The sequence below is a fragment of the Mustelus asterias genome, chromosome 12, assembly GCF_964213995.1.
Source record: "Mustelus asterias chromosome 12, sMusAst1.hap1.1, whole genome shotgun sequence".
NCBI lineage: Eukaryota > Metazoa > Chordata > Chondrichthyes > Carcharhiniformes > Triakidae > Mustelus > Mustelus asterias.
The window spans coordinates 33,277,211-33,291,013 of record NC_135812.1 but is presented as its reverse complement, the minus strand read 5'-3'; the positions used below and the strand labels follow the sequence as shown (position 1 = coordinate 33,291,013).

Here is a 13,803-nt window from a genome sequence, read left to right as displayed (position 1 = left end):
CCAGTGTGTCCCCTCTATAGATCTCACTGTTCCCCAGTGTGTCCCCTCTATAGATCTCATTGTTCCCCAGTGTGTCCCCTCTATAGATCTCACTGTTCTCCAGTGTGTCCCCTCTATAGATCTCACTGTTCCCCAGTGTGTCCCCTCTATAGATCTCACTGTTCCCCAGTGTGTCCCCTCTATAGATCTCACTGTTCTCCAGTGTGTCCCCTCTATTGATCTCACTGTTCCCCAGTGTGTCCCCTCTATAGATCTCACTGATCCCCAGTGTGTCCCCTCTATAGATCTCACTGTTCTCCAGTGTGTCCCCTCTATAGATCTCACTGATCCCCAGTGTTGCCCTCTATAGATCTCACTGTTCCCCAGTGTGTCCCCTCTATAGATCTCACTGATCCCCAGTGTTGCCCTCTATAGATCTCACTGTTCCCCAATGTGTCCCCTCTATAGATCTCACTGTTCTCCAGTGTGTCCCCTCTATAGATCTCACTGATCCCCAGTGTTGCCCTCTATAGATCTCACTGTTCCCCAGTGTGTCCCCTCTATAGATCTCACTGTTCTCCAGTGTGTCCCCTCCATAGATCTCACTGTTCTCCAGTGTGTCCCCTCTATAGATCTCACTGTTCCCCAGTGTGTCCCCTCTATAGATCTCACTGTTCTCCAGTGTGTCCCCTCTATAGATCTCACTGATCCCCAGTGTGTCCCCTCTATAGATCTCACTGTTCTCCAGTGTGTCCCCTCTATAGATCTTACTGTTCCCCAGTGTGTCTCCTCTATAGATCTCACTGTTCCCCAGTGTGTCCCCTCTATAGATCTCACTGATCCCCAGTGTGTCTCCTCTATAGATCTCACTGATCCCCAGTGTGTCCCCTCTATAGATCTCACTGATCCCCAGTGTGTCCCCTCTATAGATCTCACTGTTCCCCAGTGTGTGTCCCCTCCATAGATCTCACTGTTCCCCAGTGTGTCCCCTCTATAGATCTCACTGTTCCCCAGTGTGTCCCCTCTATAGATCTCACCGTTCCCCAGTGTGTCCCCTCTATAGATCTCACTGTTCCCCAGTGTGTCTCCTCTATAGATCTCACCATTCCCCAGTGTGCCCTCTATAGATCTCACTGTTCCCCAGTGTGTGCCCTCTATAGATCTCACTGTTCCCCAGTGTGTCCCCTCTATAGATCTCACTGTTCCCCAGTGTGTCTCCTCTATAGATCTCACCGTTCCCCAGTGTGCCCTCTATAGATCTCACTGTTCCCCAGTGTGTGCCCTCTATAGATCTCACTGTTCCCCAGTGTGTCCCCTCTATAGATCTCACTGTTCCCCAGTGTGTCCCCTCTATTGATCTCACTGTTCCCCAGTGTGTCCCCTCTATAGATCTCACTGTTCCCCAGTGTGTCCCCTCTATAGATCTCACTGTTCCCCAGTGTGTCTCCTCTATAGATCTCACTGTTCCCCAGTGTGTCCCCTCTATAGATCTCACTGTTCCCCAGTGTGTCCCCTCTATAGATCTCACTGTTCCCCAGTGTGTCCCCTCTATAGATCTCACTGTTCCCCAGTGTGTCCCCTCTATAGATCTCACTGTTCCCCAGTGTGTCCCCTCTATAGTTCTCACTGTTCCCCAGTGTGCCCTCTATAGATCTCACCGTTCCCCAGTGTGTCCCCTCTATAGATCTCACTGTTCTCCAGTGTGTCCCCTCTATAGATCTCACTGTTCTCCAGTGTGTCCCCTCTATAGATCTCACTGTTCCCCAGTGTGTCCCCTCTATAGATCTCACTGTTCTCCAGTGTGTCCCCTCTATAGATCTCACTGTTCCCCAGTGTGTCCCCTCTATAGATCTCACTGATCCCCAGTGTGTCCCCTCTATAGATCTCACTGTTCTCCAGTGTGTCCCCTCTATAGATCTCACTGATCCCCAGTGTTGCCCTCTATAGATCTCACTGTTCCCCAGTGTGTCCCCTCTATAGATCTCACTGATCCCCAGTGTTGCCCTCTATTGATCTCACTGTTCCCCAGTGTGTCCCCTCTATAGATCTCACTGTTCTCCAGTGTGTCCCCTCTATAGATCTCACTGATCCCCAGTGTTGCCCTCTATAGATCTCACTGTTCCCCAGTGTGTCCCCTCTATAGATCTCACTGTTCTCCAGTGTGTCCCCTCTATAGATCTCACTGTTCTCCAGTGTGTCCCCTCTATAGATCTCACTGATCCCCAGTGTGTCCCCTCTATAGATCTCACTGATCCCCAGTGTGTCTCCTCTATAGATTTCACTGTTCTCCAGTGTGTCCCCTCTATAGATCTCACTGATCCCCAGTGTGTCCCCTCTATAGATCTCACTGATCCCCAGTGTGTCCCCTCTATAGATCTCACTGTTCCCCAGTGTGTCCCCTCTATAGATCTCACTGTTCCCCAATGTGTCCCCTCTATAGATCTCACTGTTCCCCAGTGTGTCTCCTCTATAGATCTCACTGTTCCCCAGTGTGTCCCCTCCATAGATCTCACTGTTCCCCAGTGTGTCTCCTCTATAGATCTCACTGATCCCCAGTGTGTCCCCTCTATAGATCTCACTGATCCCCAGTGTGTCTCCTCTATAGATCTCACTGTTCTCCAGTGTGTCCCCTCTATAGATCTCACTGATCCCCAGTGTGTCCCCTCTATGGATCTCACTGATCCCCAGTGTGTCCCCTCTATAGATCTCACTGTTCCCCAGTGTGTCCCCTCTATAGATCTCACTGTTCCCCAGTGTGTCCCCTCTATAGATCTCACTGTTCCCCAGTGTGTCCCCTCTGTAGATCTCACTGATCCCCAGTGTGTCTCCTCTCTAGATCTCACTGTTCTCCAGTGTGTCCCCTCTATAGATCTCACTGATCCCCAGTGTGTCCCCTCTATAGATCTCACTGATCCCCAGTGTGTCCCCTCTATAGATCTCACTGATCCCCAGTGTGTCCCCTCTATAGATCTCACTGATCCCCAGTGTGTCCCCTCTATAGATCTCACTGTTCCCCAGTGTGTCCCCTCTATAGATCTCACTGATCCCCAGTGTGTCCCCTCTATAGATCTCACTGTTCCCCAGTGTGTCTCCTCTATAGATCTCACTGTTCCCCAGTGTGTCTCCTCTATAGATCTCACTGTTCTCCAGTGTGTGTCCCCTCTATAGATCTCACTGATCCCCAGTGTGTCCCCTCTATAGATCTCACTGTTCCCCAGTGTGTCCCCTCTATAGATCTCACTGTTCCCCAGTGTGTCTCCTCTATAGATCTCACTGTTCCCCAATGTGTCCCCTCTATAGATCTCACTGTTCCCCAGTGTGTCCCCTCTATAGATCTCACTGTTCCCCAGTGTGTCCCCTCTATAGATCTCACTGTTCCCCAGTGTGCCCTCTATAGATCTCACTGTTCCCCAGTGTGTCCCCTCTATAGATCTCACCGTTTCCCAGTGTGTCTCCTCTATAGATCTCACTGTTCCCCAGTGTGTCTCCTCTATAGATCTCACTGTTCCCCAGTGTGTCCCTCTATAGATCTCACTGTTCTCCAGTGTGTGTCCCCTCCATAGATCTCACCGTTCCCCAGTGTGTGTCTCCTCTATAGATCTCACCGTTCCCCAGTGTGCCCTCTATAGATCTCACTGTTCCCCAGTGTGTCCCCTCTATAGATCTTACCGTTCCCCAGTGTGTCCCCTCTATAGATCTCACTGTTCCCCAGTGTGTGTCCCCTCTATAGATCTCACTGTTCTCCAGTGTGTCCCCTCTATAGATCTCACTGTTCCCCAGTGTGTCCCCTCTATAGATCTCACTGTTCTCCAGTGTGTCTCCTCTATAGATCTTACTGTTCTTTTGTGTGTCCTCTCTATTAATCCTACTGTTCCACAATGTTTCCACCTGTGTATCTTACTGTTGCCTGCCATGTCTACTCTGAATATACCCAGCTGTTCCCTAAGGTCCCAAATCCATTTTCGTTTGAATGTGCTGTGTGTGTCTCCGGACAGGATTACGTGGCCTGATGCTTGCCGTGATGTTAGCAGCTCTCATGAGCTCACTAGCTTCCATCTTCAACAGCAGCAGCACGCTCTTCACCATGGACATCTGGGCAAGATTCCGGAAGCAGGCTAGCAACAAAGAGTTGATGATTGTTGGCAGGTGAGTAATTATTACCAGATCCTGGGAAGTGTTTTGCAAGATGGTTGTAGACTATAGTAGCCACGCGGCCCATCCTGAAAGATCTTAGCATGCCCACCACCCCTTCCTCCCCCCACTCTTCAGAATTCAGCTGGTTGTTCCTTGTCATATAAACAAAAATTGAACCTGAACCAGTGAAACACTCATAATTTCTCCTCTTCCTCAGGGTGTGGATTCTCTGTATCGTCGCAATCAGCATTGGATGGATCCCTGTGGTTCAGGCAGCACAGAGCGGACAACTCTTTGACTACATCCAATCTATCACCAGCTACCTTGCACCTCCCATTGGTGCAGTTGTCCTGCTGGGTGTCTTTGTGAAGAGAATCAACGAACCAGTAAGTGGCCATTCTGATGCAATTGAAAAGCAATTGAAGGAATGAATTTTCATATTCATCTCTAGACTGTCCGTCCATCTAAAGTTAGCATTCCGAGGTCAGGTATATCCCCAGTCCAATAGAAAGTGAAGCTCCATCCACAGCGGAATGCCTCATTCATTAAACATCCATTGAAGACATCCAACATTTTCTGATTATTTTTGGAAGGAAGTAGTATATAGTTCAAATGACAGACCTCGGAATTTGAAATGCAGCTCAGGCATGCCAGAGTTACGCTTCTTCTCTGGCAAAATGAGCTGTTGGCAGAACTTTCTGCAGAACTTATCTAACCAGGAAAGATTGAGTTCACAGTCTTTATTTCACCACACTCTCAGACTGAACTCTCAGATTTGACTGAAGCGATTGCAAAACATTTTTCTCAGTTGAAGGGATGTTTGCTAAATTTGCTGACGGTGCAAAGATAGATAGGAAAGTAAGTTGTGAAGAGAACATAAGGAGGCTACAAAGGGATACAGAAAAGTTATTTGGATGGGAAAAGACCTAGAAAATGAAGTACAATGTGGGAGAATGTGAAATTGTCCATTTTGGCAGGAAGAATCTAAATGGTGAGAGCTTGCAGAGCTCTGATTCAGAAGGTCTATATGTCCTGGTGCATGAATCACAAAAGGCTAGGACAGCAAGTAGGAAAGCTAATAGATAGATCATTTATGGGAGGAGAAGTGATTACAGAATTAGGGAGGTTATGCTGCAGTTGTACTAGTGAGACCACATCTGGAGTATTGTGTACAGTATTGGGCACCTTATTTAAGGAAAATGCATTCAAAGCAGTTCAGAGAAGGTTTACTAGACTAATACCAGGAATGGGTAGGTTGCTTTATGAGGAAAGGTGGGATAGGTTAGGTTTGTATCCACTGAAGTTTAGAAGAGTAAGAGGCGACTTGATTGAAACCTTTAAGATCCCGAGGGATCTTGATTTTGTAGATGTGGAGAAGATGTTTCCTCGGGTGGGAGATTCCAGTACTAGAGGTTACTGTTTAAAAATAAGAGGTTGCTCATTGAAGACAGAGATGAGAAGAAATTTGTTCTCTCAGTGGAAAGTGACTCTTTGGAACTCTCTTCCAAGTGGAAGCAGAGTCTTTGAATATTTTGAAGGGAGAGGTAGCTGGATTCTTGTTTTAAAAAAGGGAGTGAAAGATAACCGGGGGTAGAAAGGAGTTACAATCAGATCAGCCATGTTCTTATTGAGTGGCGGTGCAAACTCAAGAGGCTGAGTGGCCTACTCCTGCTTCTAATTTATATGTACGTATGTTCATATATTTCTCCAGCTACTTCATTATAATCCCTCAGGTCCCCCTCCATCATCTCAGAATTATCTCCTGGTAAATGACATACAGAGTAACTCAGCCATGCCAAACATGTCCTTTCTGTGTCCTCTGGCCCAAAGAATTGCAAAATCCTTTTGCATGGAAACATGTACTGTCAACATACCTCCATTGACTGCTCCGACTCTAATGAAACTGCCAGCTTTGACCATTTGTGCACTCCTCCACTTAACTCTCCAATCAACAACAGATGAACACAAGGACCAACCTTCAACATTATAATTAATTGATCCCAGAAATTCCCCACAAGATCAATGTCCACATTGCTGTAGCATGTGGAAGCTCCACTCCATAGCTGTACTTATGGTTTGGGGTTCCCAAACTTTCAGTGTTTGAGTACATTAGGATTGGATTCACACAGGAGGTGAAAGGAGAGTGCATCCATCACCTTCTGATACCCAATCACTTGAAACCGAATTCAAACATGCACTGTGATAGCCACTCCCCGTACACATGGACATTGTGATCCAGTTTGCATCGGGAAATACTTGTCTGAAATAAATTACAAACTAGTTATTAGATTTGGGTAGCATGGTGGCACAGTGGTTAGCACTGCTGCCTCACAGGGCCAGGAATCCGGGTTCAATTCTGGCCTCGGGTCACTGTCTGTATGGAGTCTGCACATTCTCCCCGTGTCTGCGTGGGTTTCCTCCGGGTGCTCCACTTTCCTCCCACAGTCCAAAGATGTGCAGGTTAGGTTGATTGGCCATGATACATTGCTCCCTAGTGTCAGGGTAAATACATGGGGTTACAGGGATAGGGTGGGATTGTTGTCGGTGCAGACTTGATGGGCCGAATGGCCTCCTTTTGCACCAAGGTATTCTAATAAGTGGTAGATAATGAATTCAGCATTAGTTAGTTGTTGTTTAACATATTCGCTACTAGTTGTGAGTGGCTTCTTGTTTCTTATTCCTACAGGGTGCTTTCTGGGGTCTGATTGGGGGCCTGGCCATGGGGCTGTGTCGGATGATTGCTGAATTTGTCTACGGCACGGGCAGCTGCATCTTCCCATCCTCCTGCCCTTTCATCTTCTGTGGAATCCACTACCTGCACTTCGCAATCATCCTGTTCAGCTGTACATGTTTGCTCGTCCTGATTATCTCCTTCTGCACTTCACCGATTGATGAGAAGCATGTGAGTTCTGGGGAACGGAAATGGCGGTTACCAGTTCATAATGAGCAAAGGTTGGGAATGTATTTCTCTATACTTTTCCCTTACCCAGTTTCTCTTTCCTTGTGTTTGTCTCTGTCTGAATTATCCCTAAGCATGGCAGGTCTTAAAGTTCCCTGTTGCTTTCTCCATGGCAACACCCCGGCCTATCGGAGTGTCATGCCTACCAATCAGCTCCCACTTATCTCCTGGAGTAAGAATTGTTGTGATCATTTGAAATTTGGCATTTTTGCATTTGTCCTGATGAGTGCAGAATGGTAAGTTTCGTCAACATGTCTATCTTTTCAGCAATATTCAAGTTTTGCACTACTTAGCGACTGTACAGGAAGGATGTTGAGACAATAGAATCATAGAATCCCTACAGTTCAGAAGGAGGCCATTTGGCCCATCAGGCCTGCCCCAATAACAATCCCACCTACGTACACCCTATCTTCATAACTCCTTTTTTTCACCCTGCTTATGCCCTTGACACTAAGGGGCAATTTATCAGGGCCAATTAACCTAACCCACACATCTTTGGACTGTGGAAGGAATCTGGAGCATCCAGAGGAAACCCACGCAGACACGGGAAGAATGTGTATACTCCACACAGACAGTCAATCAAGGCTGGAATCAAACAGGTTCCTGGCGCTGTGAAGCAGCAGTGCTAACCACTGTGCTACCGTGCTGCCCTCAATAGATGGGACATATCATTGTGGATTGCATTGCCAGAGTTATTGACTGAAGCAAGTTAAACTAACATGTAGCTGTTTGATCCTCCAGCTGCATCGTCTGGTTTACAGTCTCCGCTTTAGCCGAGAGAAGAGGATTGACTTGGATATTGTGGATGAGATCAAGCCGAAGATCAAAACACAAGAAGAAGCAGAAAACGGCACCATCGACAAGCACCCAGTAACAACAGGTACTCAATCTGGAAGTCAGGAGTTGCTAACACCACATGGTAGGAAGGAAAGGGAGGGAGAAGATTGTGCAGAGAATTATTTAAAATGTTGAGTGAAATGAGCATTTAAAAATATTCTCTCTCTGGACTGCCATTAGCAGCCTTTCCCCTTGTTTTTGTGGCTGTGACTCATCTTTCATTCCCTCACCCATCAATATAAATATCTCCCATTTTCTATGCCTTTGGGCTTTGACAAAGGGTCACCTGGACTCGTAACGTCAGCTCTTTTCTCTCCTTACAGATGCTGCCAGACATGCTGAGATTTTCCAGCATTTTTTCTTTTGATTTAAAAATATAACTTTCACTGTGAGCACAGAACTAGAGAATGATTATGATGAGTCCCTAATGAATCAAGAGATTAGAAGGAATGTGGTCAGACACATAGTAACAAACGTGGACCTGAGTTCAACTAAAGAATTGAATGTTGTGTCCAGAAACAGCTTCAAAACATTGGAGAGATTCTGAAGATTAGTAGTACACAGAGAATGTTGTGCGGAATATAATGGGTTTCTAAGCTGACGGAACCATAGAAATGTCATCTGAGGCACTCAACTAGCTGGTGAAGTAGATGATGGGGGAGAAGGTTAGATTATGCGGATGAAAGCTGAACGATCCCAGGCTGAATATACTCAATGCCAACTGGATTAGCCCAATGCCGTGAAGTTGGGTATAAGGTGGAACCAACACCTAATGTTCGATATGGGAAGCGTCATCTGAATGGATCCAATGTTCTAACTTTAGAAATGAGAAATTTTAATGGGTCCAATGTTTGAACTTTAGATTTAAACAGCAACCTGTATGTAATGCATTATTTATGTTTCATTTGTAGAACCAAAGAAAAAGAAAAATGCCTTTGTCCGTTGCTCTGGCTGGTTTTGTGGCATTAGCTCAGAGCCAGAGCCAGAGCTAACAGAAGAGGAGAAGGTAGAAGCCATGAGGAAAATGACAGACATCAGCGAGAATAAGATCTGGAGTACTGTAGTTAATGTAAACGCAATTATCATGATGTGTGTCGCCATCTTTCTGTGGGCCTTTTATGCTTAAAAATTAAAATATAGTAAGTCTATTGTCTCTCAAAACTAAAGTCTCTTAATTTAAACAATTTTACAGTTGTTGAACAGGTTGAAAGAAGTTTTTCTCCAGGACAATCATCACATCCATTCCATGGGCCTATATGTTAGGCCTATGGTTGGACCTATGGAACTTTCAAGCTATGTTCTGCCTATCTCCTTTATAGGTCTAACCCAGAAAACCAGCAATAGTTCACCAATAGGTTCAAAGAAGCTTATACCACCCACCCCCCAAAAATCTGGAAATTCAAGACCAGCCTGGACAAGTTAAAAGCAATTAGTTGCGCATACATGCTTTTATTGATCTGCACATACAGACAATATGTTGCAGTGGATGGGTAGAAAAGCATAAGGAACAAAAAAACTGAAGGGGAAATTCCAAGGGGAAAACACTCCTGGAAGCATCTTGAATGTCTTCATTAAAATGGTGTATTTTGTATCAGCTTTGGCTCAGTGGTAACATGTGTGACCCTGAATCAAAAAGTTGTGGGTTTAAACCTCATATAATCAATGCTCACAATTAAGTGTTGCATTTCAAATGAGACATGAACCCTAATCCAAATTTCTCAGTGCCTTCTCAGGTAGATGTAAACAATCCAAAGTCACTATTCGAAGAGGGGAAGTTAAGTTCTGCCTGGTTTCCTTAGCACTGCTGCCTCACAGTGCCAGGGAACTGGGTTCAATTCCTGGCTTGGGTCATTGACTGTGTGGAGTCTGCACCCTCTCCCCATGTCTTCCTGGGTTTCCTCCGGGTGCTCCGGTTTCCTCCCACATGCTGAAAGATGTGCTGGTAGGTGCATTGACCATGCTAAATTCTCCCTCAGTGCACCTGGACAGGCACCAGAGTGTGGTGACTAGAGGATTTTCACAGTAACTTCATTGCAGTGTTAATGTAAGCCTACTTGTGACACTAAGAAATAAACTTTAAACAATATGTATCTCTCAGTTAACCACACTAAAATAGATTACCTGGCAATTATCTCATTGGTCTTTGTGGAACTTTGTTAGCTGAAAATTAACTGCCACAATTCCTACAGCACAAGAGTGAATTTACTTCAAAATTAGTTAATTGACTGCAAAGCATTTTGGGGTTTGTGATCCTAAAAGGTGCTATATAAGTCTAAATCTTTATTCTAGTAATTTTAAGAACTTTTGTATTTCACAATTATTAGATTTTGAATGGAAAATCAATTTATACTTGGATTTCCAACAGAATAATGAGAAGTCTTTAATCTGAGTCACTACATTCACTCTCCCTTATTCCTACTCTCTTTCCCATCTCCACCACTCCATTAGTAACTCTATCACCTCACAAATAGTGTTTCCCCCCACCATGCACACCCCACTTTCAAAACCTTGAGTTCCTCTCACACTCTTCTCCCTCTCCAATCCAGTTCAATTTGTTCCCTTGCAAAACAAGAATACTGCAGAATCTTATACAGAAACAGAAAATTCTGGAAATACACAGCAGGTCAGGTAACATCTATAGGGAGAAAAAGAAACAGAGTTTATGCTTCAGTTGTATAACCTTTCATCAAACTGAGGTAAGTTTGAAATATTTTGAGCAGGGAACCCTTTTTGTTCCTTCCATTTTATTCAACAAGTCTGTCTCTACAGTCTGCCACTTACCACCCCCTTCACTGCCTATTGATTTCCCTCATCCCTCTCCCCTTCATTTCTCTCTTCGCTGTCCTCCATGGTGGCACGGTGACGCAGTGATTAGCACTGCTGCCTCTCAACTCCAGGGACCCTAGTTCAACTCCAGCCATGAGTCACTATCTGTGTGGAGTTTGCACATTTTCCCCGTGTCTGCATGGGTTTCCTCTGGGTGCTCCGGTTTCCTTTCACAGTCCAAAGATGTGCAGGTTAGGTGGATTGGCCATGCTAAATTGGCCTTTAGTGTCCCAAGATGTGTGAATTAGGGGTATTAGCCATAGTAAAAGCGTGTGGTTACTGGAATAGGGCAGGGGAGAGGGCCTATGTAGGATATACTGTCAGAGGGTCGGTGCAAACCCGACAGGCCGAATGACCTCTTCTGCACTGTAGAGATTCAATGATTCTATAATTTTTCCCTTCCTATACAGTATAATGAGGCAGCAAACCAGCCAATTAGTAGCAAAGGTGAAGAGCAAGTCTGTCTAATGCATTAACCACTGGATTGGGGAGGAGTGAGATAGGGGGTGCAGTGGGGACCATGTTGTGGTGATTTTGACACACTGATTCAATACACAACGTACTGATAATTGCTAAATATACCTGTGCTGGGCCTCTACCTTGTGCCTATTTTGGGTCTCCACCTGCATTTTTCATGGATCAATCACTTGTTAGACATTGCCAGCATTACTTGCCAAGTTTAATTTAAAAACAATTCTTTTAAGTGCTCTCCTTGCTCTTCTGGTGATTATCATAATTTTATGTACCTCAGTTATTGACTCACCAAACAATTAAACAGATTTTCCACAACTCGCCTTATAAAAATCATTCATAGTTTTGAACCCTGCTTAACCCTCCAGGCATTGTTGAGCCGGACACCAATGTAGGACAGCAAGCACACAGGTGATGGGTGAACAGAACCTGTTATGAGTTAGGATAGAGACAGCAAAGTTACGGATAAGCTTGTGTTCATGGAGGGCGATTGGCCAGGAGAACATTGGAATAGTTGCATCTGGAGGTAAAAAAGATATGGTTTAGGATTTCAACTGAAGATGGGCTGAGGCAGAGGTAGAGGTGATCATTATTGCATCGGGTAAACTGGATCTAGATTGAAGTGCATTCCAGAGGAGCAAGTGTAAAGTAGATTTCAGTTTAAGCCAGCAGCCAGGAAGATATTGGCCAGGATTCTTCCAAAAAAGTTCCAAATCTTGAATTTATGGGAAAACTGGAGTAATTCATGCTTTTTCTTTCAGTGGGAGTTCACACTCGAATCTCCCACTTTCTGGGCAATGCAGAGGCCACTTGCATGATTATCATGAAATTTCAGGGGTTGGGCCTATTCACACTGGAAATCAGCAGGCCTCTGCGCATGCACAGTGGCCCCAAGCTGTCAGCCTGCAGGTTGCTGGTCAGCCCAGGAACCCTGCAGTGCTGCCCTCCCCCAACCCCTCATGGCCCGATCGTGCCCCGCCGCCCCCCCCTCGTCCTTTCGCGGGCCTGCCCTGAACAACCCCCCCGACCCGATCTTCAGCCCCCCACTCCCTGCAGTGAAGATCTCCCCTGCCCCAGCAGAACCCCTCTTCCCCCGGCATACCCCCTCACCACCAGCAGAACCCACCCACCTCTGCCTGACCACCCCCATCCCCCCCAGCCCGCCCGATCACTGGCCTTCCTCCTGCTCCAACCGGACCCCAATGCAATGTGGCAGTGAGATCTCCCCACCCCCACCGACCGCCACCTATGCCCCACCCCTAGGCCCCACCCCAATAGGTCCCGCCCCTTGACACTGCCCCATGCCTGTTGGGCAATACCAAGGTGTCCCCTGGGCATGGGCATTGTGCCCCTTGGGCAGTGCTGTGGGCACAGGCTGGCACTGCCAGGGTGCCCATGCCCAGGGGGCACTATCCCCCCACCATTCGAACACCTGGGGCCCCGATTGCCCCCCTTCACTCCAGCAGGGTCAGGCCATTAGTTCCCTGATTATGAGGAGCATAGGCTGTTAGCCTCCTCAGAGCAAATTGGAAACCCCTCCAGAGTAATTGCTTGGACCACAAATGAGACCTTTCCTGCTGCCATCCTTGTCTTTGTAGCATGGAGTCTCTGACTCCGATAGCAACCAGCCCCTTTCCCGCCCTCCCTGGTCTGTCCCCACTTCCATTCAGATGGCAGCTTCTGCATACAGTTTATCAGTCCCTTGAGTGAGAGAAAAATTGAAACGTGGCCCCCACGCGTGTAAAGGTTAGCAAGCTGCTGCAGTCTCTGACTCTAGCTCAGAGGTGGAGACTTTTTTGGAGGGTCCTGGGGAACAGGGGAAATTGGCCATTGGAAGTTGAAAATTCCCAGGCATTTTCCCATGAGGTCAGTGTGTGAGATTACTGAGCGTTCCTGTAGCGCATCCTCTGGGATATGTCCACTTTCCAACTTTCTGGAGTTTAGGAAACCTGGACCATTGAGGCTCATTCATGCTGAACCTCAATGCCAGCTGAGAAAATCTCACCTGCAAAGTCAAGATCCCCAATTTGGTATATGTGAGAACCACTATTCAACCTGCAATTGCTCAATTCAAGTAAAGCTAGGTCTCGACAGTAACCAAAGAACTACTGCAAAAACAGTATGATATCAGAGTTGTTTTTATTGATATCAAAGAATTGCAATGACAAAAAACATTTTAAATAAAAGCATATAGTTGTGGCAACAGAAGGTGAGTTTGTTTCATTCATTCACTTAATTTTGCTTTTTGCAGACATAACCTATTTTTGAAATATTTAGTACCATAAATCAAGTTATATTGAGTCTACAGTACAGAAACAGGGCATTTGAACCAATTCTCCTGTGCTAGCATTTATGCTCCACATGACGTTACTCTCAACCCTCTTCATCGAAGTTCAGCAGCACACCCTGTTATTAATTTTACCTTCATGTGCAAATCTAGCTTCCCCTTAAATACAGCTATGCTACTGGCCACAGAACTCCTTGTGGTCTCTCAACCTGCATACTTACCAGTACTTGGGGCAAAGAGGTTTCTCCTGAATTCCCTATTGCATTTAATGAGCATCTCATACTTAAGGGCCCTAACTCCTGAATCCTCT

General features: G+C 46.0%; 1 protein-coding gene across 1 annotated transcript in view; it reads left to right on the top strand.

The window, feature by feature from the left end:
• Window positions 1–9,066, top strand: part of slc5a2 (solute carrier family 5 member 2) — a 36,009-nt gene extending 26,943 nt beyond the window's left edge. The window contains exons 10-14 of the mRNA XM_078225952.1: window positions 3,975–4,125; window positions 4,331–4,499; window positions 6,800–7,015; window positions 7,814–7,952; window positions 8,821–9,066. Coding sequence (XP_078082078.1) covers window positions 3,975–4,125; window positions 4,331–4,499; window positions 6,800–7,015; window positions 7,814–7,952; window positions 8,821–9,035 — 890 coding nt within the window. The 3' untranslated portion in view covers window positions 9,036–9,066. The remainder of the gene's footprint in view (window positions 1–3,974; window positions 4,126–4,330; window positions 4,500–6,799; window positions 7,016–7,813; window positions 7,953–8,820) is intronic.
• The last annotated feature ends 4,737 nt before the right edge of the window (window positions 9,067–13,803 follow it).